The sequence below is a fragment of the Megalobrama amblycephala genome, linkage group LG19, assembly GCF_018812025.1.
Source record: "Megalobrama amblycephala isolate DHTTF-2021 linkage group LG19, ASM1881202v1, whole genome shotgun sequence".
NCBI classification, from domain to species: Eukaryota; Metazoa; Chordata; class Actinopteri; order Cypriniformes; family Xenocyprididae; genus Megalobrama; species Megalobrama amblycephala.
The window spans coordinates 30,927,336-30,951,045 of NC_063062.1; the positions used below are offsets into that span (position 1 = coordinate 30,927,336).

The 23,710-nt window shown below is 38.9% G+C and overlaps 1 protein-coding gene across 2 annotated transcripts in view; it reads left to right on the forward strand.

The window, feature by feature from the left end:
* The first annotated feature begins 2,472 nt into the window (after positions 1–2,472).
* nectin1b (nectin cell adhesion molecule 1b) overlaps positions 2,473–23,710 on the forward strand; it is a 211,806-nt gene continuing 190,568 nt past the window's right edge. The window contains exon 1 of one of the 2 annotated variants that reach the window (XM_048168946.1): positions 2,473–3,256. In XM_048168946.1, the coding sequence (XP_048024903.1) occupies positions 3,202–3,256 (55 nt within the window). In that variant the 5' untranslated portion in view covers positions 2,473–3,201. The remainder of the gene's footprint in view (positions 3,257–23,710) is intronic. The other variant, XM_048168947.1, reaches the window with a different exon arrangement.

The following is a 23,710-nucleotide window of genomic DNA, read 5'->3' on the forward strand; positions in this document are numbered from 1 at the left end:
TTAAGTGTTTTATCAATGCTTATGCTACAATATATCAGATTTAAAAAAAATAATAAGAAAGAAAGAAAGAAAGAAAGACTTTCAATGATTTTTGATGATACAGAAAGGCCCAGCGTGTAAAGAAATCTGCGAAAGGATCCCTGCAAATACTCAGCTCTTGATTTAAAAACTCTTTCAGTGACTAAATTTAAAAAAAAAATAATAATAATATATTTTTTTTTTTTTTTTTGGTGAGGCAATGTGCTTGTATTGGTCTTTTTTCAGACCAAGTTGCTTGTTTTCTTGTTTCTGATACATTTCAAAGTCATTTACCCTCACGTGAGGTAAACTGATGCAGAAGATCAGATCTGTAAAGACTTAAGTAAAGGTAAACTCCCACACTGCTGTCTAATTTACCATCTCGTTTACCCAGAGGAACTCATGAGCTGGTGACCAGCAGAGGGAAGTATTCTACTACTTCCACCTCCTCAATCACTTCACATTCTGTCACACTGACTGTCCAACCTGAAGTCAATTTATGAAATGGAAACAGGTACTATTGTTAATAAATGATAAAGTCTGATGAAATATAAATGGATACATCGAGTGAAGCAAAGCACTGACTGCAAACCTCAGCGTTACGACCGCAAAGTCCATCAAAGTCCCTCAAAGTCTTGAGTTTTACTGTCAGGCATGTTAATGAAAGCAAATTGCTAGTCGTTGACTCAAAATAGGCATCTGGGGGCTGAAATAAGTTGTTCCCGACAACGTTTTATCTCACACATAATAATATCATGGTGATATCTTCCGGTTTATCGTGTAGAAGATCTCTTTAAGCATATATTTGTGATCGTTTCTGTGAATTTAATCCTCCCCTCAGAGTTAACTTTGCGCAATGGCGACTAAATCAGTGTTGCCAGATCTCACTCGGGAAAACAGGCAACCAGGTCTGACAAAACACAATCATGTTGCTGCTTATTTACATAAAGTAGTCCTGTCGCATCACTTGTTGGATCTTTTTCACAGACTGCGATGGTACGTTTCCACAGTTAACATCATACAGCCTATTTGTTTTCGGGTTTTTTTTGTTGTTTTTTTAGGCCTATATATTTATTTTTCTAAAATAGGCTAATATACATTTATAAGACAATATTACCTTTTCAGAAAACTAGTTAGTTTCTGTGTGAGTGTTTTTAACTGGGGAGTAGTGGCAAATCTCTGTTCTGACAACCCGATCTCACTGCAATTTGTACGTATTTTACGAGGTGGCTAATTCGTACAAATTCGTATGACCTCACTTGTACGATTTCATACATTTTTGCTAAATCGTACATTTACAAGTTGCCAAATTCGTATGAATTCGTACGAATGACCTACCCCTACCCCTGCCCCTAAACCTACCCATCACTAGTATGAATTCATACGAGTGAGGTCGGACGAATTCGTACGAATTAGCCACCTCGTAAAATACATACAAATTGGTCGTGAGATAGCGTTGGTTCTGACCACCATGATCAAGCTCTCATTATTTTTTATTTTTTTCTCTCTTTTGGAAACTCATAGAAATGCTATTGCGGATTTTATCTTTTGCTGTTGGATTAAATGGGAATGCAAAAATTACAAGATTACCCAACTATGTTGACTTCCGCTTCTGAGAATCTCGGAAATGTGAAAAAAGGTACTTATTCTGCATTCCAGGCAGGTTTTTGAGCCCATAAGTCACAACTTCAAATCACGACTCACGACTTTGTAGCGTTCCAGGCAAATCAAGCAAAATTGCCGTAGCATAAACAAACCAACATGGCGGACTGTACGGGGCTTATGCTCATTACCAATTATTTCTATCACTAAAGGTGCTTCTTCCTTGCTTATTTGAGGAGGAAAACGGCGCATAAGGCAAGAGAAGCTGTTATACCTTGTATTTTACGTTATTTTACCGTGCACTTGCATAAACACCGTATCCGTAGGGGCTGCCATTGTTGTTTCGCAGGCTATGTGACGTCAGAACCCGTGACTGGGAGTACATCGATCTAGTACAAGTTCACGGGTGGGATTTCAGTGCTGTTCAGTGCACTTTCACTGGTAGAAGGTTGGAAAAACATGGGTTACGGGTTGCCTGGAATACGGCATTAGTCCATGTCGCTCGCGTCGCTGGAAATCGCCAGCTCTCATTGAAAATTAATGATGTCCAGTAGCTTTATCTCTGCAAGTCACTGTCAGTTTGATGCTCCTAAATATGGGACAACAGGGGAAACAATAAAGACGTTATGTCGAGTGTGACTTAAACAGTAGATGGGTATATTTGACAGCTGCATTAGTGCACCAACAAACCACAGAAACTTGATTGTAATATGGGAATAAAACACAAAAACTGTAGACCACCATTGCCATAAGCAAGAACAAGCACAAAGTCGCTTATTAAAGGCGGACATGGCAACAACGGACTAAATCCTCCTACTCCCGCTCCACTATAGTGGAAATCCCGCCCATTTCTGACATCACCCTGATTCGGATCTCTTCTCGCGCTTGTATCAGCTACATTAGAACAGTTCAGGTTGTGGCAGCAGTGCCTGAAGTGCGCCAAACCACGGAATTGTTGCCATATTCTGGAGAACCAGTCCGTTTTCTCGGGAAAAAAATATTCGGAACGGATTTGAGGTCTGTTGAAACATCTTCAGCACTCAGCAAAAATAATCTGATAATCCCCAGACTCCCAAACTGAGGGAACAGACCGGGACCGTTGGGACTTATAGGACATATTCTGGTTACTACTGCGCAAAACAAAGTACAGAAGAATCTAATTATACGTACTTGTATTGTGGAGCAAACGGATTGGATGCATTAAACGCCCCGTTATCCAGGGCACTGTTATTAAGCTTCTGTTTTGAGGGGGTTGAGAAGCCGCACTGGATTCAACGCTTGGGATGCGGGATCCCTGAACTTGTCTGCTTCTTATCCGCCTCGTCGAGCGGACTTTTCATCTGCAGAATCAGATCAGATTCGATCAGCATCTTACACGGGCTTTGGATGTGATCTAGATTCCTGGCTGTACTAAACTCTTCTGCAGACGTTGCACTGAATGCAGTTTTAATAACAGTTGACTTTCTGTCGTATAGTGCAGGCTGGACAGAAGTGGATTGTGTTGAAGTTGCATGAATCACCGGATCGCTCTTTGCAGATCGCGATATCAGATCGGATATTTGGCGCAAGGCGTGAAGCGCGATGGCGATGTTGGCGACTTTTTGGATAGTCCTGTTGGTCGCGGTAAACGCTCCAGGTAAGTCCGTGAGCTCCACTGAAGGATGTCTGTCAGTCAGATATGCGCTTTTGTCATTTGTCAGACGGCCATTCGGCGTCTTTATAAGACTCAGAAAATCTATGAGGTTCATAACTGTGGAAAGTTAGACTAAAGCCTCTGACGATACAGTGTTTCCGTAATTAAGATAAATTGACTAGAACTGAACGCATGAAAACATGAGATACAGGCAGATGGCGATAGTGATGCTGTGCTAGAATATGTGTGCTGCTTGTTAAGTGTGAATTATTGGAGAGTTAAGGTAATATGGTGGAACAATAAGATGCTCGTTTTCAAATTAGTTTTTAGAGATAAAGGATATTCATGTTTACATATAAAAGTTATCATTTATTTATTAGTCTTTTTCCTTTGACTATCGTTTGACGCCAGATGTCAAATGAGTGGCATGGATGGAGATAGATCAAGTAACCCATAGCGATGAATCACTCACATTACAATTGAATAATGAATGTGCGTGTGTGTGTGTATATATATATATATATATATATATATATATATATATATATATATATATATATAGAGAGAGAGAGAGAGAGAGAGAGAGAGAGAGAGAGAGCACTTTATACAAATAATACAAGCACCTCTTGGTCTAACGTAATTTATACTGTAAGAAGAAACTTTTACGCATAATGTTTTATTATTATTTCTTATCAAAACAGTTAATAAATGTTGTTTGAAAATATTATTCATATTTTTGGGGAAAAACATAATCTCAGGCATCCTTATTTGTCAACATTGATCCATAAAGTACACTGTAAAAAAAAAAGAAAAAAGGAACAACCTCAAGTGAACTTTTGTCCAACTCAAGTTTAATAAATTGAGTAGACATGACATAATTTATGACAAGTTGCAAAGAAAGATATTTTTAAAAAAATAGTTAGCTGCATTGCCTTTTCCCCCATGACTCAACATTTCAGTTATTTATGTAATGACCAATTAGTTCTGGCAATTAATACAGTTCATAATGTTCTAAGGTGCAACAAATCAGTATGAGTTGGAATTAGTTAACTTTATTTTAGCTGTCAGATTAAAGCAATTGCTTTGTCTGTGAGTGATATATGGGCGTGACCCCTCTGTGAAGATCAGAGAAGCTGCCCTCCCACATTCATCCTCTATACATAAACCTTCCTTCCTGTAAAACAAATAGATCACATGGAGTGACATAATAACCTAATTCAAATCCCTTTAAAAGCATCCTGTTTCTTTATCAGAGAGAGTATTCAATTCATGTGCATTCCCCAGAGCCTCTCACAGTACTGCTATTGGCCGAGCATTAGGTGTCTTTTAATAAACTGCTCTTGAGAGTATATTTTCCAATCAATACTGCACTGCTGACCTCTAATGTTGTAAACAAACTGTCTGATATATTGGCTGGTCTTAGAGCGCTTTTCCGGCCTGCCCCTAGTGGCTCTGTAGAAGAAACTAAGCCAGTCAAAACAGCTGTTCAGGGTCAGCTGAGTGAAAGGCTTATTTGATAACCCTTGCACCTCCTTTCATTGGGTGATTCTTCCCTTTATTATCGCGCTTTTCCACTCTTAAGTGATGAAGACATCCCAGCATCCTTGATTAAAACATTCAAAAACAAACATGTCGAGAATATTTTGCTTCTTCGTAGTGATAGAATGCTTCACTAATAGATTTGCAAGGCTCAAAGAATGCCTAGATCTTGCCATAAGGTGTTGATTTTATCGCTAAGCTTCATGTAATATATTGCACCTTGTGCAATTGCAAATATCTTAGCTTGAGCATGTTTCCTTTGGCGCGACTCCAGAAACAGAACAGTCGTGTTTGAATCACACGGTGACCAAATGTTTGTGTGTCTGTAAGGCTGCTTCCAGATTCAGTTCCTGTAGACTTTTGTCATGTGATCTAATAAAACCAAATGACTCGCATGGCAAGATGATGCAGGAACTAGAAGTAAAATTGTTGATGGTGGCACACGGTAATAAAAGAGTCAGCATTTTGAGCATTTGTTCCTGTGGGTAAGGGATGACTAAAGAAAGAATTAATTGGCTTGCGTTCCTCACTATTAGCAATGCTGGTAACTTAATGGAGCAAAATATTTAACTTTCTTGACAGTAATGATATGCATAGAACTATTAATTTCTTTGCAGGGTAGGCTATAATTTAAGACTTCAAAGTCATAAGATATAAAAATGGTGGGAGAGGTTATGAGAGCATACTAAAAGTCGCAAAGATCCGTTCAGACAAGATCTTTGAGCAAACAAACCTGAGCATGCTCTGTTGACAAGACACCTTACAAATCTAATGATATACACAACCCGGGCGTAGCGAACACATCCCTCTTTGTTCACCTCTGTTCTGTGTTTACTAGACACTTGCCGTGCAATTAACAGCTGGAATGGGGGTCTTAGAAGACATCTGGTTATTGTTTCTCTTTCTGAAGCAAAGCAATCACTCAGCATAAATCAACTGTACGTGCACATATGCATGTCAGAACCGATAGGGCTGCCCTACTTCACGTGCAGCTACACGTACAGCTGAATACTTAGCGGTGCTGGGAAGCAGAGTAAAATAATGAAGCGTAATGAATTATATGGATGCGGTTCTGCTTGCTGTGATTTGACGCCCAAGGCTCTCCCGTTGAAAAGCATGGGCAGAAGTGTCGTAATTTATAATGTTATCTGCTCTGAGATTCACACCCCCTTTTTTGCCAAGTTGGAATCTGGCAGGCTAATCTATTAATAGGGCAATTTGCAGCCTGTTGGTTGTAATGCGGCCTGAGGAATCTCTCGGGTGTTCTGATCTATTGATAATGTCTGAAATGGCTCAACGCTAGGCCAGATCAATCAAAGATTGATGCTTTATTAACTCACAGGTCTGTATGACTTTCTTAGTTTGTGGAACATAACGGCCAATGGTCACCAAAACTGTTCGGATACCAACAATCTTCATAATAGTTTCTTTTATGTTCTGCAGAACACTGAGAAAAAAAAAAATGCTGCTTGTTCAAATTGCTTAGTTAAAATGAGTTAAAGCAACACAATTTCTATACATTTTGTCCTAACTTAATTTGATTGTGTTCAATCCACTTAAATATATGTAAAATTGAAATTTACTTATTCCGTTTGTGTTGGGATTACATGAATGGTTTGTGTTGAATTAACTGAAACTGGGCGGGGCTTGTTAGTTCCCAGCATGCTTTGCATATGACGCAATAAAATTAAGTGTTATTTTATATATTTTTGAGCAAGATGAGAAAAGAGAGAAACTTGATAGTGTGTTTAATGTTCAGTTATGTTGGAATTATTACAACAATTTAAATTACAGTGGGTTACCACTGTGGAGAAGAGTGGAGCTTTTGCTTAGGCTGTGGGCTGATACAGCTAATTTCATAACTGCTTTGCTGAAGGAGCATTTAATGCTTAGCATACAAGATGCTAATGTGTGTTATTGCTAGCTAAAAGTTTGTTAACTAGTTACTACAATCATATAATTTTGTTATGTGACACTAAAATATGTGAAATTCAATTGGATGAATGAATGTATGAAATTAAATGCCTGAATCAAGTCAAAATTCAATTTGAGTCTAATTGGGTCACTTAAAATGACTTTATTCCATGATGTTGAAGTTACATGAACAAATTATGTTTGTTTAAAGGGTTAGTTCACCCAAAAATGAAAATAATGTAATTTATTACTGACCCTCATGTCATTCTACAACCCCTAAGACCTTCGTTCATCTTCGGAACACAAATTAAGATATTTTTGATGAAATCCAGTGGCTCAGTGAGGCCTGCATTGCCAGCAATGGTACTTCGTCTCTCAAGATCCATAAAGGTACTCAAAACATATTTAAAACAGTTCATGTGAGTACAGTGGTTCTACCATAATATTATAAAGCGACGAGAATATTTTTTTGTGCACCAAAAAAACAATATAACGACTTTTTAACTATATCTAGTGATGGCTGATTTCAAAACACTGCTTCATGAAGCTTCTGAGGTTTACGAATCGAATCAAAAGCACCAAAGTCATGTGATTTCAGCAGTTTGATACGTGATCCGAATAACTGATTCGACACAAAAGATTCATAACGCTCCGAAGCAGTGTTTTGAAATTGGCCATCACTAGATATTGTTAAAAAGTCATTATTTTGTTTTTTTGGCACACATTATTTTAATTTTTGTGTGAACTATCCCTTTTAGTTCATTATATGTCTGTTTTCCTCCAGGAACACAGAAAATGTCTGCATGCTGTCATAAAACACGTACAGTGAATTTCAACAACACATGTTGGGCTGTGATACAACATATCTGTTCTGTAATTCTCCTTGTTCATATAAAAACACAACGGATGGATAACTCTTCTTTGTGGCTAAAATTCATTCAGCAATGCAGAGGATGAAAGAGAAGAGTAATGGAACAGGCTGTGCTGTTTGATAGTGATTACATGACTTATAGCTCTCCCTATAGAGTAAAACAGATGCTATATGGATATTTTCTCCTAACCTCCAGTGTTTGGCAAACCATCACTGATTCGTAAATCGTCATTTCCTCCTGTGATACATTTTTAGCAATACTTTTTTCCATTAAAGGACTAGGAAACTTTTTAAAGCTTCAGAAATAAGCATTCATCATAGTTTTGCTCGATTTAAGGAGTATTTCATGGAGGAGCTCTAATCTATAACTTAATAATTTGAGCCCACCACAAACATCAATTTTACTAAGAGGGCTGTTTCAAGGTGAACCACGTACGAAAGTGGTTTGTGTGTACGTGTCGGAGTTAATCTGAGATAGAAAATGGCTGAATGCCCAAAATGCTTTTTCACCTGTTTCTAAAGCACTTTCAGCTACTGCATGTACAATATGAAAGATGCTTTATCAGTGAAATCTGTACATAAAATATGTAAAATATAGATGTCACTGCATTTTTTTCCCCCACTGACATTCATTTTATGATTGATACAACTACAAATGGCAAGTTTCAACACATCAATCAGTTGGAGTTCTGAAATGTTGATCAACAGATTCAATCAATTTTCTGGTGTGTTAGTATTTTATTTCTTCAAAAATAAGACGGATTTGTGATATCAGTCAAAAAGGAAAGTCATTTCTTTCTTTATGTTTCTTCTCTTTGAAATAATTTGTACTGATGAAATGTTCACATTTAAACATACTGTGAATAGAGAGAACAATGAATAGGGTCAATTCTGATTTTTAGGTCGACTTTAATATTTTACTTACCAGAATGTCACAGAATGGAACAAATACCCGGTTGGCCTTGTTACCCATGAGTCCCCTTTCCGCAGAGCATGACAGCTGATTCTGTGCGTTCTGCTCTTTGATCACAAAGTCTTTCCTGATTTGTGTAGAGATGATCCTGTGGTTCATGTAAAAGATCAGGATTATATTCTTGGCTGGAGGAATCATGTTTGAATTTCGTTTGAAGTGGTTCAATCAAGAGAGAGAAGAAGAACATCTTGTGATATTCCCCCCTTGCGTGTTTTGATTATCCCATTGACTGTGAAAGCCATATTTGAGTGGCGTTTTTAATTTGTGGGTTTTGCCAACACTCTGTAAATTGCTGCGATGAGCAATATCAGATCGCCCAGGGTCTTTCACGGATGTGCACGAGAAAGATTACAAATGCGCAAAAGAGTTCAGCGGAGGGAAAATATACGTTGTTTGCTGCAAAAGCTCCCTTTCACGTCAAATGGCTTTACTCTTTTCTTTATGTGCAATGACAGGAATTTGGTCATTCACTTTGAGGTCAAAAGGTGAGCCTATTAATGTCAGCCCTCTTTGAAGGTCTAAGTGATATACAAGCTGTTGTGACCCCCACAATAGATGGTTTAGCTGGCAAACAAGTGTGTGTGTCTGTGTGTGCATGTGGGTGTAAAACCATCACTTTTTCCACTCCACCCATGAGAAACTGGGATAAAGTCAGACAGATGGTTAACACTCCTCAATTGTATTTCCAAATGTGTTGAAAATCTGTTTTATTCCCAAGTAAAGTGTTCATTACTTTTGCATTAGGTTACTTGCCTTGACATGAGTCCCATACCGATTTAAACCATTTTCAATTCACATCAGAATATATTACATAACTGAAACCGTTTTGGTGAATGGACCTGTTTTTAGCAGTTGCAGTCAAGCTTTGATGCCGTTTAACACTTTTAACCGCTTTTCTTTGACGCCGTTTAACAATACGTTGCATTAAAAAGCCAGTTTCTATTTATTGATTTCATCTGTCAGTGCGCCCATTCATTGAACTGGAGTTTAGTCATGCATTTTAAATGAGTTAAGATGGTAGTTTGTGTTACGTATTTTTATTTATTTATTTTTCAAAGGAGAATTGTGTTATTTCTCCCACTGAACTTGATCTCATATGCTTTATGCAAACTGTTTTTGTATTTCATTTAAAGTGTCCTTGTTCAGTATTAAACATTTTATTTGATGATCCTGTACTGAAGTCTAGATCAAATGCATCTGTTTGCTCTATTCAAATGCTGCAGACTTGGCAAAGACGCTGGCTCTGTTCCAAAACCATTTTAGGCAAAATTTTAAGGTATCATAGGTGAGCTCCTAACATGAAGGCTGTTCCAAAAAGTAATTATGTGCTGTTTTTTTTTTTTTTTTTTTTAAGCTAAAAGGCACATTTGTTGTTTATTTGCTCTGTAACAGGACAAACTGACCTTAATATATATATATATATATATATATATATATATATATATATATATATATATATATATATATATATATATATATACATAGCCATTTGAAATTAAAGGCAACCACTTTTATTATTAATCATGAAGCATGAGCAGTTGTTGTTTATTTAAATTTGATTATATAATTTCAAAATTTAAAGCTAAAACAGAATGGTCTGACTTTAGATTTGTGAAATTATGCTACATGTCACTTGCACAAAACAAAAACAGCAGACAGACTGAATAAAAATGCAAATCCACACTTTGACAGTAGGTGGCGCTTATGGAAAGCAGCAATATAATGTTTTCTTGTTTACTGCTGTACACAAACCAGCGCTGCGCTTATAAACAGGCATTATACGGAGGTAAGAGGAAAAGAAAGGAAATGATTGCAATGCAGTTTGTGCCCAGGTTCGGAATAGAGATTGGTCAAAGTAAAATGAAAAATCAGGCTGGTCGATTGGTGCATTTCTAGTTAGCAACAAATTAACGGCAAACTCTGTTGAAATCAATTTGGAATTGAGTCTTATGTGCACTTTGCTATATTTATGACTCACAGAAATGTTGTCCATGTAGAACGGTCTTAAATATTCACTTATGAGTTGGTACGCCACCTTAGAAAGCAGCTTCCTATGTAGACAGCAAGGCAGCTCACTAGGTTTTGGAACCAAGCCACTTATATTGTTATCTGGGTAAATATAGCTTTTAATTACTGCAGTGTAAAACAAAGTAAGGTGTGGTTTTCAGGTAAGAGTGCAGGAAAGGTTATCGTGTACACCTCATCATCAAGCAGAAGTGATCTATGTGGTCTGCCCAGCCATTCTTGAAATTAACAGCGTAGAAAGCTATTAACATGAACCATCCACAGCAGTGCTTAAGATGAAATTGACCGTGCCAAAACAGCAGCAGCATACTCAATCCACTCGATGCACAAATGTCTCACAAAATACACTTCACTCAAAATATGTCACATTAGTTGGCTGTGCTTTTAGTTCTGTGTTATAGTTGCGTTGATGGGTACTTGCCGCCAGTCCGTCATCGTAATGAGAATATGGTCGCAAAGGAGAGGTTTTATACTATGGGAGTAGACATGAAAAGTGTTAGTGGTGACACTTTCGGGTTCTTCAGATAAATTGAAAAAGAGCTGTTTTTAAATTATGGCTTCATTCAAATTGAGCTGGTAATTGCTGTGTGTGGGGTTGCAACACCCTGTTTCCATAAACTAGATATCTGTCATTATTGAGGGATCAGGGCCAGGATTTGGCGAAATTATGACTTCGTTCATCGACCCTGCTCATCATTATCACCTCTCATTCCCTTTGTGACCCCATAAGACCCAATCGACTAAGGCATCACACAAACCTTGAATTTGCGAATAGCTGATTTTATCTTCCGAATACACGGTTTCAAATTTAAGGCTAAATATCGTTTGCGAAGGATATGAAAATAAAAACACACATTGTTCTTAAAATGCATATTTGCATTTTATTTGAATGTTTTAAAGGGATAGCTCACCCAAAAATGAAAATTGCCCCTTAATTTACTCACCCGCAAGCCATCCTAGGTGTATATGACTTTCTTCTTTCAGCCAAACACACTCAGATTTGTATTAAAAATATCCTGGCTCGTCCAAGCTTTATAATGGGAGTGATTGGAGGATGAGATTTTGAAGTCCAAAAAAGTGCATCCATCGATCATAAAATGTACTCCACGCGGCTCTGAGGGGTTAATAAAGGCCTTCTGAAGTGAATCGATGCGTTTGCGTAAGACAAATATCCTTATTTAAAGCTTTATAAAGTAAAATAACGAGCTTCCGGCGCGACAGCCATACGCATTCAACTTGCATCTAAAAAGCGGTAACTTCTGCGTCGTTGTACACAATGACATGTCCGTGCTACTCTACGCCATGATAGACTAAGCTACATCCCACGTTATAATGTGTAGTACGTCATGTCATACTATGTTAACGCTTTTTAGACGCAAGTCAAATGCGTATGGCTGACGCGCCACAATAGGTATTACTTTCTTTATTATAATTTTTAACTTACAATAATTATTCTATTAAATACATTTTAAAACATACCTAAAACTGCTGCGCTACTTATATCGATCACTAAAGGCTGGTTGTCTGATGAACCTGGAAGCTGAGTTGCTTGTTGTGATGTCATTATAATTTCATCTATAAGCCCTCTCTTCCTTTCTCATTGCTCTTTAATTGTCTTCGCTGTATTGTGTGTTCTGGGGATGAAGGGGGCTGGGACAGGTCTGTGTGGTATATTCACTCATATAGATCGTTGCCTTTCAGGCTGGTTAAAGAGATTTTCTCAACTCCAAATCCCCATCTTAGTTGGATTAAACATTTTGGGGGAATGAACACTTCCAATGATGGATGAGCATCAACCGCAGAAATGCAATTATTCAGAATGTGAATTTGTCTAGCTCTGAAATGTAATCCAAGTAATAACTTGGCACCGTGCAAACTTGATTCTGCAAAATTTGAATAATTTTGCTTTCAGACACCTTCGGTTCTGTTTACCCAGCAGGCTTGTTGCTTATTGGTGCTTACCGTGTGAAAGACTAGCTGTGGACATTCTGGTATCCATTACAGGAAGGATTTACTTTCGAGTAGTTACTCTCCTTCGGTTTTGTAATATTTATTGTATAAAAATGTAAAATGTTACGTTCTTTACTACGCCAAAGACCAGTATTAGCACTGTTTATTAGCTATTTTCAGTTGTTTACAATTGGCTTGTTCACAATGAAATTAACCTCAATGGTCTACAGTTGAATGTCTTTGTGCTGACTGGCTTTTTGCATGCGCTTGTAATTGTAAGACAGGGATGAGTTCTTATTTGAAGTGGATCTTTTGAAAACCAAAAGCCAGATGAAGCAGGGTCATAAAAGTGGACGTTGATCAGAAGCAGGTGTTTCCCAAAGGATCATAGAGCTTGTATCGGTGAAAAACCTGCAGAACTCATCAGCCAAACCTCAATAAGTGCTGCTTAACCCCAAGAGGTCAAATGTAGGCCAGGAAAGTCTTTTATTGCATGTCTTTCGGTCTGTTTGTCTGTCCTCCTTGGAGAGAGATAGTCGTAACTGTCTTGACAGTGACACATGGCACAGCGTTTGGCGGGGGATGCTCACCGGATGGAGTTCTGCTGTGAAAGTGATTATACAGACATTTGGGTTGGATGGTTAAACATTAGCATGCAGATGAGAGCTCCATCCAATTCCCTTGGAGTATAGCTGGGTTTATTTGGTACCGGGGTGATGCGTGGAATGTTGCCCCGAGCTAAGGAAGAACAGTGAGAGTGACAGCCAAATAATATTACTATGGTGAATTTACCTCATGGACCACTGCTAGCAACCCCTGCAGACTGCTAAAGCAGCTTTTGAGACACTGGTTGGAACTCCAATGTTGTGCACAGTGGGAATTTTGATGCAAGCGCAATTAATTTTTGTGTCTTATAAATATGGGTTTGTCATTTTCAAGAGGTTATTTTTTTTCATCACAAAACCTGCATCTTATCCCCTAACCAGCCATAATGCAGTTAAAAAAAAAAAAATAAAATAAAAAAAAAAGCCGTCTTGTGCTTGTGAAGCATCGTCATTCTTTTCACCACTAAAAACACGTGTAAATGAGGCTCATCATAGAATGTATATTTTGTGTATTATAAAAACATAATTGCCTAAAACATAATTTCATTGCTATTTGCCATCATTTAAACAGATATCTGTATGCTATTTTAAACTGCAAAAGTCTTTGTTTTTCAAGATATTTTATTACGATATTAAGACTTCTTTTCATAGATTGTATCGTACATATAAGAGTTTGTCATACTGCAGTGGCACATTTGAGCTTGTTTATTCTCAAAATGTAAAAAAAATGAAAAGAAAAAAAAAAAGTCAGTAAAAGGCAGTAAAACAAAAAACCTTCACATTAAAAGGGTCTTTTGAACGAACCTTTTCATAGTCCCTAGAACTATTGGTGGAAGTACCCAGATTTTGCCGTGTTTGCACCGCAGGAACGATTATGGGGGAACTAAATTAGCTCCTACTTCAGAGTAGGGTCTAAACCAGAACTATAGGAACTACCAGTGACGTAATTGGATGGTGATTGGTCGAACGCACGCAACACACCCGCCATTTTTTAAAAAGCTGTGTACATACACATTTTATAGCATATATATTTACTCCACAAACTAAATCTATGAAAATGGAAAACAGTGATAAATGGACCTCTCAAGTTAAGGAGAAAATCCATCACAACTTTGAGGGGACCAAGCGAAACATGATTATGTGTCTCTGCTCAGCCAACATTAGGAACATTAGTTCTCGGGAAACCACCCTGGCAGCTAGTTCCTAGTACCTTCGCAAAAGCCCCTAAAGATACATTCTGTAAATGTACATATCTAGTCGAAATAAATTATTCATTGTAGCTTCTCAAGTATGTTTATTTAGTAAGCTCTAGGAGGTTTTAACATTTATCCACTATCAAGAGACCCAAGTTGAGTAAAGTACGTCAGATTATGGTAGTCTGCAGCATTCTCCGCTCACAACCGGCCTGCAAGATGGGGAATTTCAAGCTGCATGCCTCATGCATTAGTATGTAATTTGCATGTTTTGCATTTGCAAATATACAACACTGACTTTTTGTCTACCCAGAATTCTCCCTGAGAAGTCTCTTGGTGCTACATAAATGGTTTTACTTAAAAAAAGTGGTTTCCTTTTTTAATGCAAATGCTTAATTAGTCACATTCGCAGGACTTCCACCACTGTGATTTTTGGCTGAGTCTGTAGTGCACATTTAGGTGGTGCTGTGCGGCTCTGTCTAGATGCGGCGTAGCCGCTCGATGGTGAATTAAACATGAGTGAGAGCTCCTGATCTAAATAATGGAGTGGATGTGACAGCGCGGAGTGTTTCTCCACTGCACAGCTGACTGCACAAATAACACTAAAAACAGAGTAAGTGCTAAATTAACACACATGCGCGCACACACGCAAACGCGTCCTCTTTCTCTTTGTCTGAGGAGGGTCTTTAGGTGGGCCTGTGAAGTGTGTTAATGGGAATGGGTTTTTAGCATCAGGTTGACCTGAAAGTGACTCTGCGCTGGGAACTTTTAGCCTCAGCATCCTTATGATGTCTCAGCGCAGAACATATTGTCTGCGTGCACCTGCGACCGTCTCTGTGCGTATGCATGCGGCGCTGGTACACACACTTGTTTTCCAGGTCCCTGATCACACGAACCTCTCCCTCCCATCCGTCCAAATGGAGTTCTTGTTTTATCTGCAAAGCGCAGCTGCAATTTTCTGCTTCAAACCCCTGAAAATCCTGTTCTGTTTCGAGTCGAAATGCTTGAATCAGCCGACTAAAGAAAAAGGAAATCAATAAATGGGAGCCGATCTTGCTTGTGCTGTTCTGATTTGGTATTAATCTGATTTAGCGATTCTCATCTCGATTTAGAGATTAAATAGTTAAGCCCACCCATCCTCCCACCCTTGGTTTTCCACTCACTGAACAGATACTTCAGCTGTATTACTGCAGTGTTTTCCCCTCCTCCCTCTGTTGGCTTCTCTTGTTTTCTCTGCTTTTTCTTGCAGAATTTCAGGAATTGGTTCCTGTTCAATTTGTGAGTAGGAATTTGAATGAATGATGAATTAGAATGACAGGAAAAGGAATTACAATTTTACCAGTCACACAAGAGAGGAATTTCATTAGTCCAGTATTCATGAATTAATTATTTTAATTAATTTAGATTTATTTCATTACTACTAGCATAGCAAGAATGTGCCGAATTATATATACATATATATATATATATATATATATATATATATATATATATATATATATATAGTATATATAAAATTATTTTCCAATTTTTTCTTCCAGGTTTTAATCAGACTTTACTTTCAGCATCCTGTTTGCTACCTCAATTCAAATAATTTCAAATTCAGGAATTGAATTTGAATTCTCAATGCATTCTCAATTCAGTTGTGAATAGTTCACAGTCCCGGATGTGTCATTCGTGGATCAGCTCATTAGGATTCCTCATTTAAATGAAATCCTCTCAGAGGTCAGTGTTAATAATCCCTCCATTTCTCTCTCTCTGTTCTGTCTGTCACTGTCATCTCTCTCTCTACATGAACATCTGAACTTTGCTCAAACTCATGGTCTTCCCATGTTTTGATAGTATGGGGTTCCAAGCCGCCCATGGCTAGTGAATGACTAATCTAGACTACTGCATTCACTATTGTTAACTTCTGGATGAATGGATCCCATATTCTCAGAACATTTTCTTTCATGTCTTAAAGTATTTAGTCGTGCTTCTAGCATGAAGACCAAACAATTGGTTACATATTATTGACAATTCAAATGTTCACATAATCGCACCAAATTGTTTACCTTATTTTGTTAAATATACTTTTAGCACATACTAAAACAGAATATCTGATTTTTATTAATAATAATCTGCTTTATATCCCATTCAAACAGTATACACTTTCTATGCCAGGTTTCAAAAGGATTAAACAGTAATCCATGACTTATAGTTTATAATGTTTTAGTTTTAATGAAACATGATATTGTAGATTGGTGCTTTAGTTTAAATACTATATATATATATATATATATATAGACATGTATTTGACATTTCATGAAATATATAAATCATATAATATACTCCAAATATATAAAGTATTTTACAGATTTCTATATCAGTGCTTTCCTATAATAAATATTTTTCTAGTATAGGATAGCTTTATAGCTGTCAATCAAAAGCCTATATAAGGGTTTATGTTGAGTCTTTATCAAGTCTTCCACTTCACAGGCTCTATTTGTGATAAACCAGTGAGGGTTCTGCCGAGAGGCATCCAGCAGGGGTAATAGTGTCACGCTAGAGAAGTGAGGCGGTTAGTCAGAGCACTGATCTGGGATTGAGCGATTGGATAATTCCAGGCCTTCCTTTAAAATCCTGTGTATGCCTCTGAAATAAAATATATCAGATTCTCGCACATGTACGCACACACACAGGCCTCTCAGACTGAACAAGTCAATTTACTACAGGCAGCTGGGCTGATGTGCCTCCATTAAAAGAGACATGCACTGGCGATTACTGGCCTGTGCGAAAGCGTCAGTCAGGGGAATAGAGAGAAGGAATTCTGTGAATATGGCTGCAGTTTTCCTGCCTCTTCTGTCTCCAAGGGGACAGCAAATCTACAGATTCTGTATTGGATGGATGTGTGAGTGTGTGTGTTTGTGTGGGTGTTATTGGCAAATAGAAGTTTGGGTGATGAAAAGGCAAGAACTGTGGTTGCTAAGCAGATCTAAAGTCGCAATTGCATCTATTGAAACGTGTTTCAAATTATGAATTCCACCGATAGGTAGACACAACAAGAATAACCATAGACAAAAAGGTGTTTGTTGGATGAAATGTTTTTCTTTCTAGTTATGCTAGGTAGTTGTCTGATATTCCAGGCTGCATACTTGTTAAGAGTGCAGGCCATGTTTTAAAGCAAGTTGTAATAGGAAAGGGACGGGTAATGGGTCTGCTTCAGAAAACAAATAATAATAAAAAAAATCACAGGTTTAGTCATTCTGCTCGACAACGCGCGTCTGCTCCCACTGCGTCCTGCTAAGACTCTGACTCAAGCCAGCACCCGGATAGACCTAGCTAAGATCAATACCTTCTCAGCTATCTCCAGCGGCTCTGAAATCCCAAACTAGCTACTGATTGAGATGTAAAATTTGAAGGTGAGAGAATTTTTTTTCCTATATCCGCTATGACCAAAGATCCAGATCCTTGTTTATTGAAAGGCTGTCTTTTTGCATTACTTGCTCGGAGATAGAGTAAACTTTCCATTCATGCTGAAATTGTTCTGATTGGCTGGACAGGTAGAGAGATATAGACAGAGTTGCAGAGTGAAAGATAAACCGAGAGATGGCTTGCTGTTTTGGCATTGATCCTGTGCTGGCCTGGCAGGCTCTGATGCCAGAGTAACTAATGTAGTCTGATATTGATTCACCAGTTTCAGGCATGGCTGCACAGCTCCGTGTCACTTCTTTATTTAAAGAGGGAAAAATTCTGCCCAAATGCACCCACACATCCATAACTATCCTAGAACTTTGTGTTTCACGTGTCTGTGGGCAGTGGGTTCACTTCACATTTCACCTTATTGTGTAAGTGTGGGGTTTAGTACAGGTGCCATTGTAGCTCAGTTAAAAAATAAATAAATAAATAAATAAAATAAAATAAATAAAAAAACTGAAGTGAATTGCCTTGCTTCCTTCTAAGGTAACTTCCCAATGGAAGTGAAAGCTGATACTTGTTTGTAAATCTCTACTTTACTCATTATATCATACAATTATTATGCTTCATGCATGGGAGACCAGATTCACTGCTGATTTTGATTGAATTTGCCATTAGCATGTTGCAAAGCTAAAAACTAGTCTAATGAGAATTAAAATAAATAACAGTATCGAAGTTGGTACTTTTGACAACGCTAGTTCAGTATAAATACTGGATATTTTAGCCAATAATGTATAGTCGGTACTGAAATTTTAACAATGTGACACTTTGAGCATTGTTGAGTGGATTCGTAAACACCTCTGATTGGCCATTGTGTTCACGCACCCAACATATATGTCTACGATTGGCTACAGCGATCAACGCACGGGAGCGTGTGAAAGCACACGGAAGTGTTTGAATTTGTAAGGATTTTGAAAGCGGGAGCGTTTGAAAACAGACGTCTATCAGTCCGCTGCCGCTTTCAAATGCTTCCGTGCGTATCTGTGTAAGCGCTCAGTGAAGAGCGTCATTGATGTCTATTTACAACATGTTTTTGAAGCGTTGATCATTGTAGCCAATCACAGACATATCTGATGAGCCGTGAACACAATGGCCAATCAGAGGTGTTTATGAATCAACTCAACAGCGCTGAAAGCGTCACATTTTTAACATTTCAGTATCGACTCGGTCCCAAAGTCTGTACTTTTGACAACACTACACTGAGCTATCAATACTTTTTAGTATTATGATACATGTTTGGTGCACTCCTATGATACCTCAAAATGCAGGCAGCTAATTAGATTTTGAAACAGAACTTGAATTTGTGAGTTACATATGGAAAGAAAAAAGAAACCGAGAATGGAGAAAGAACAGAGAGAGGGCAAAGCGTGTAGATTTCATCCTTTCTTGTGGTAGAGAAGGGACAGACAGAGGGTGAGAATGAAGAAAGAGAGGTGAGGGGGAAAAAAAAAAGTGAAGGGAAGAATATTCTGTTCAGGCATTCTGATGGCCACACTCTTGGAATATACTGCAGACATGTTCCACAGCACAAATCTTTGCCCCAACTCAGTCATTTAACCCTGACTTGCCCCAGGCAGTTCTTACTCTTAGCCCAGGGGGGACTCTTTGTCCCTGAGTGCATTATAAAGCCTGCCGCCTCATCTGTGATTAAATCACCTGTGTGCCACCTGCGACAGGGTGTGGTTCCTTTCTCTCACAATAATAGTGCATGTCCCCAGTGTCTCAGAGAGCAGTGTGCATTGATATTAAAAGCCCTGAAATCTTATCTCGTGGATCATTTTATTGCAAGGTTAGTGTGTGATGTAGCTAAATGCCCCGAGTAAAATAATTTTGCATTCATCCTAATGCTAGAGTCACATCGACTCACGTCCATTTAGAAAATTGGTAATCGACAATTAATGTGTGTGTTTTATATGTGCAGTATAATATGCTGGCACATTTACATGTATCAGTGGTGGCCTATGTATGGTAAACAAAAGGTTATATGTTCTAGTCAAGGTTGTTGCCATAGCTGGTAACCCAGAAGGTTGCAGGATCAGTGTCCTCACAAGGAAGGCCATGTAGCATTACCTTTGTGCCCATGAACAAGGCACTTAACTCCTTTGCTTTGTGTAGATTGTCCCTGTGACCGATGTCGGCGACATTGTGTGAAAGTTGTGAAACAAACTCAGACATTGTGTAGACAAAAACTCATGCTTGTATCTACACAGGTGGAGGATTGACTCTCCTTGAGCCGGGAGGTATAGTTCCTTTCCCTGAGGATAAGCCAAAGACACAATACCCTCCCTCCACCAGAACCCTTTCACCTCATTCTCACAGCGGATCCACCCTCCCCCCACCCTTCGCACCTTCTGAGGGCCACTGTGCCAGGAGAGCTGAATGGGAGGTTAATCTCTGGCTCGTTTCTTGAGGCGTAGTGCGGTTGGTTTAGCTGTGGCATCAGCCAGTATGGAAGCCACAAAAAGCTGTGGAGCCAGTAAACGTGGGGAGCCAAGTCCTTGTTGTGCTTCAGTCAGTGCCAAGAGTTATATCTGACTAGGGAGAAGGAGGGGCATTTACTCATACAAGCTAAATAATCCACCTCCCAACAACATGCACATAGCCAGAGACAATGTAGCACCCTATGATGCCTACTGAAGCGTGGCTTCTACTTCTATTCTTCCATCATGCTCTGTGGAGGTTAAGAAGAGTTAGAGGCAAAGTTTCCCTAGCCATGAAGAGCTTTGGTGCTGCCACTGTTCACCACTCTCCAAAACAGTTGATTTGCTTAATCACTGCTGTTGTTTGTCTACCCACACTGAGGAAGGGGCAAATCAAATCTCATGATGAAAATTAAATGAAAAAGGAACTCAATATAGAGCCCTATATTGTTCATATTACTGCAGGAAACACAACAAGGTCTTGGATGTGACCCATCCATGCTGGCAAGTTCTGAGGAGTACTGTAAAATGGCTTAAAGCTAAACGTTTCCTTTGTTAATTCATGGAAAACGGAATTTGTTGATTTATATGCCTGATCTGTGGGGGATGTACTAGGAGTTCTAGGGGGGGCGGTGTTATACCTCTTAATGACTCCCCTGTTCAGGGTTGACCACAGTTCACTCTTAGATCGTCTTCCTGAGTCGAAGCCATGTTCCTGAGCAGCAAGGGACTTCTGGCTGGATGAAGAACTGTTTAAAGAAAAAATATGTTCATTCTTTTTTTCCTGTGTCATTAATCTTTTTCTCTTTCACTCTTGTTTTTCTGTTGTTCCACTTGTTTATCCTCTGGGTGGTATAGACCCCAGAACCCCTTAAAGTTCCCTCAACAAACACTTGATCTATACCACATGTTTAAGCTATATGTAATTTATGGATTAATAAAATAATATTGTCATTAAACTGGTGAATTATTGTTATTTAATCTTAGGTTGAGCCTGCATTCGTATGTAGATATGTGTAGGTTCTGGTGGAACCCAACTGGGAAACTTGGGACATGGATGCAAGCTGGATATAGGCCCATTGTGTTAAGGGGGAGTTTCTATCCCCATTGTTTGTGAATTAATGACCACTGGAAGAAGAAAGAAATGTGTCGGGATGCTGCTCTTGTGGAAGTAATCAAGTGGAGTTAAGATTTTGGAGGTGGGAAGGAAGTGGAAAGGGTTAAGCCAATTGGCTGGGATTTGGTAGCGTTATTCTTTTGACTAGGGCTCCTGACTTTGGATGTTATCGTTAGATCCTGGGGAATGAGTTCTCAATGCTTTTCTCCAGTAGGATCCAACGTTTTTAAGCCCTGTGCAGTGTTTCCACTGTGCCTCTGTGATGTGAGGGGACGGATAGGGCATAGGGCTTTTGTTTTTGTAAAGGGAAGGGAGAGCTCAGGGAATGAGGGATGCAGTGATGCATGAGTGTATGTGTGCACAGACATACACGTCAGTCTGTTTATGTGTACGTAAGAGTGCATGTGTATGTGTTTATACTGTGAACGTGCAGCAGAGTAGAGTCGGACGCACTCCCCTTGATCCTGACCCACTTTCTCTCTCTCTCTACTCTGCACTCTCCCCCTCTTTAATTGCTGCTCAGCACACTGAGGCCATCTGTTCAGCCAGGGCCAGTCACCATGGAGATGCTGGGAGGCTTTTCGGATTTGTGACGGCACTGACCAACAGGGAAATAGGGGTCAGGGGTGTGGAGTATGCGGCAGTCATCGGGGCACTAGAACTGTGCCACCACAGTGCCATGCCTGGGATTCCAGCATGGGATTGGCCAACAGACGTACATACCCATCCTCTCCTGCTGTTAGCCATTAGCACATTAGCATCCGCATAAATAAACACAGCCATGGTCGTTCCAATGTTTAGTAATGCAGTTAAGTTAGTAGCGACACATTTAGTTACTTACTCAACAAGACTAAATTATTGTACTGGCAAATCTGTTTTTCATTGTCTCCTTTTGCTGGGCTTTTATGTTGAAAGAAGGAGAAATAACAAGATAAGGTGTGATAAGTCTAAACCTGATTACAATAATTATTAGAGATGTTTAAATAGCAGTTAGCATAATTTCTGTTATCAGATGTTAAAACATTCTCTGCATCCCTTAACGTTAAAAACTGATTTAAAAAGTCTTGTTAAGGAAATGTAAGAGATTATGTCATGTTGTTCCACTGTTCTAATTATATTTATTGCAGAACTATGCATATTGATCATTCTTGCCCAAGACCTTTGACCACAGGGTTCAGACACCAGCATTTACTTTTCTTAACCACAGTCATTGCAAAAGATGTAATTTCTGTATAATGGAAGACGTGAGGCTGACCGACCACACAGAGACATATATTTGTCAGCCTCACCGAAGCAGCATATACTTTTACCAATCACAGCATGAGTAATTCTTTGTTTCATGGACAATCCTTATTGAAAGGTAATTTCTCAACCATATGATGTGTTTATCAAGGGTCACTGATACTGTTTGTTTGTTTGTAGTCTTGTTTGAGGTTTAATGAGATGGCTTGATATTGGGGCGTGTGGATTCCTTATACGAAGAGGCCTTTGAGTTTTTGAGTTGCGTTTTTTCTTTAATTGCCTCTCAGTGACACGCATCACTGGAGAAAGGTGTTAAATACAACACTCTCAGTTAATAGTCTCCCGCAGTTTAGTTTTCCCTGCAAGTCAGAGTTACCACACCTGCACAGTGACGTGCCGGAGCAGCAGGAAAGTATTAGCCTCATGCTCCCTGCTGCCGTGAAATATTCAACCGTTCTGAACATTCTCCAGTGACTATCCCGTTGCCTGCTTTTCTCGCTTTCAGCTGCATTTTGATCTATGCCATTTGCAGGCTCAACAATTGTGTGTGCTCAGTTGTGCACATGGCTCGTGTTCATGCGAATCCCCTGCAATTAATGATGGCTGTCTTCCTGGAAGCACGTCTTCCTTGCGGAATCTTGGATGCATGAAATGAAATACTGAGCTTTAGATGATGGATTTGAGTTGCGAATGAATCAGTATGTGTGTGTGTTTGTTCTATTTTTATGGCATTTAGTTACTCCATGCCTCCTTTCTTCCTGTATTCTGGGAGTTGGTATAGCTATGCAATGTAGAAAGTATATCTCCTTATTGATTGTTCAGTTTGTATGTAGACTTAAAACTACTGGCCAAGCCAGTAGTTTTTGTGGACAATTCTGCCGTATGTTCGCAACTGCTATGTGTATACTATCGGATTTTATAACCTTCATAATTCTTCCTTCCTACTACCTACAGGGCCTGTCAAAGCCCCCTGTTTTTAACGTCAGTCACCGTATATCAGCCAAAGATTGTTTGGCACCATATAACCCTTCGCTCTCGTTGTTCACTAAGAGAGCAGATACGAACAGAGTCTGTCGGAGGAAACAAGACAGTTTTGTCAGTTTCAGGAAGGTAACAATATTTGATCCTGGTGATGGGGAGTGTCTCTTTTTT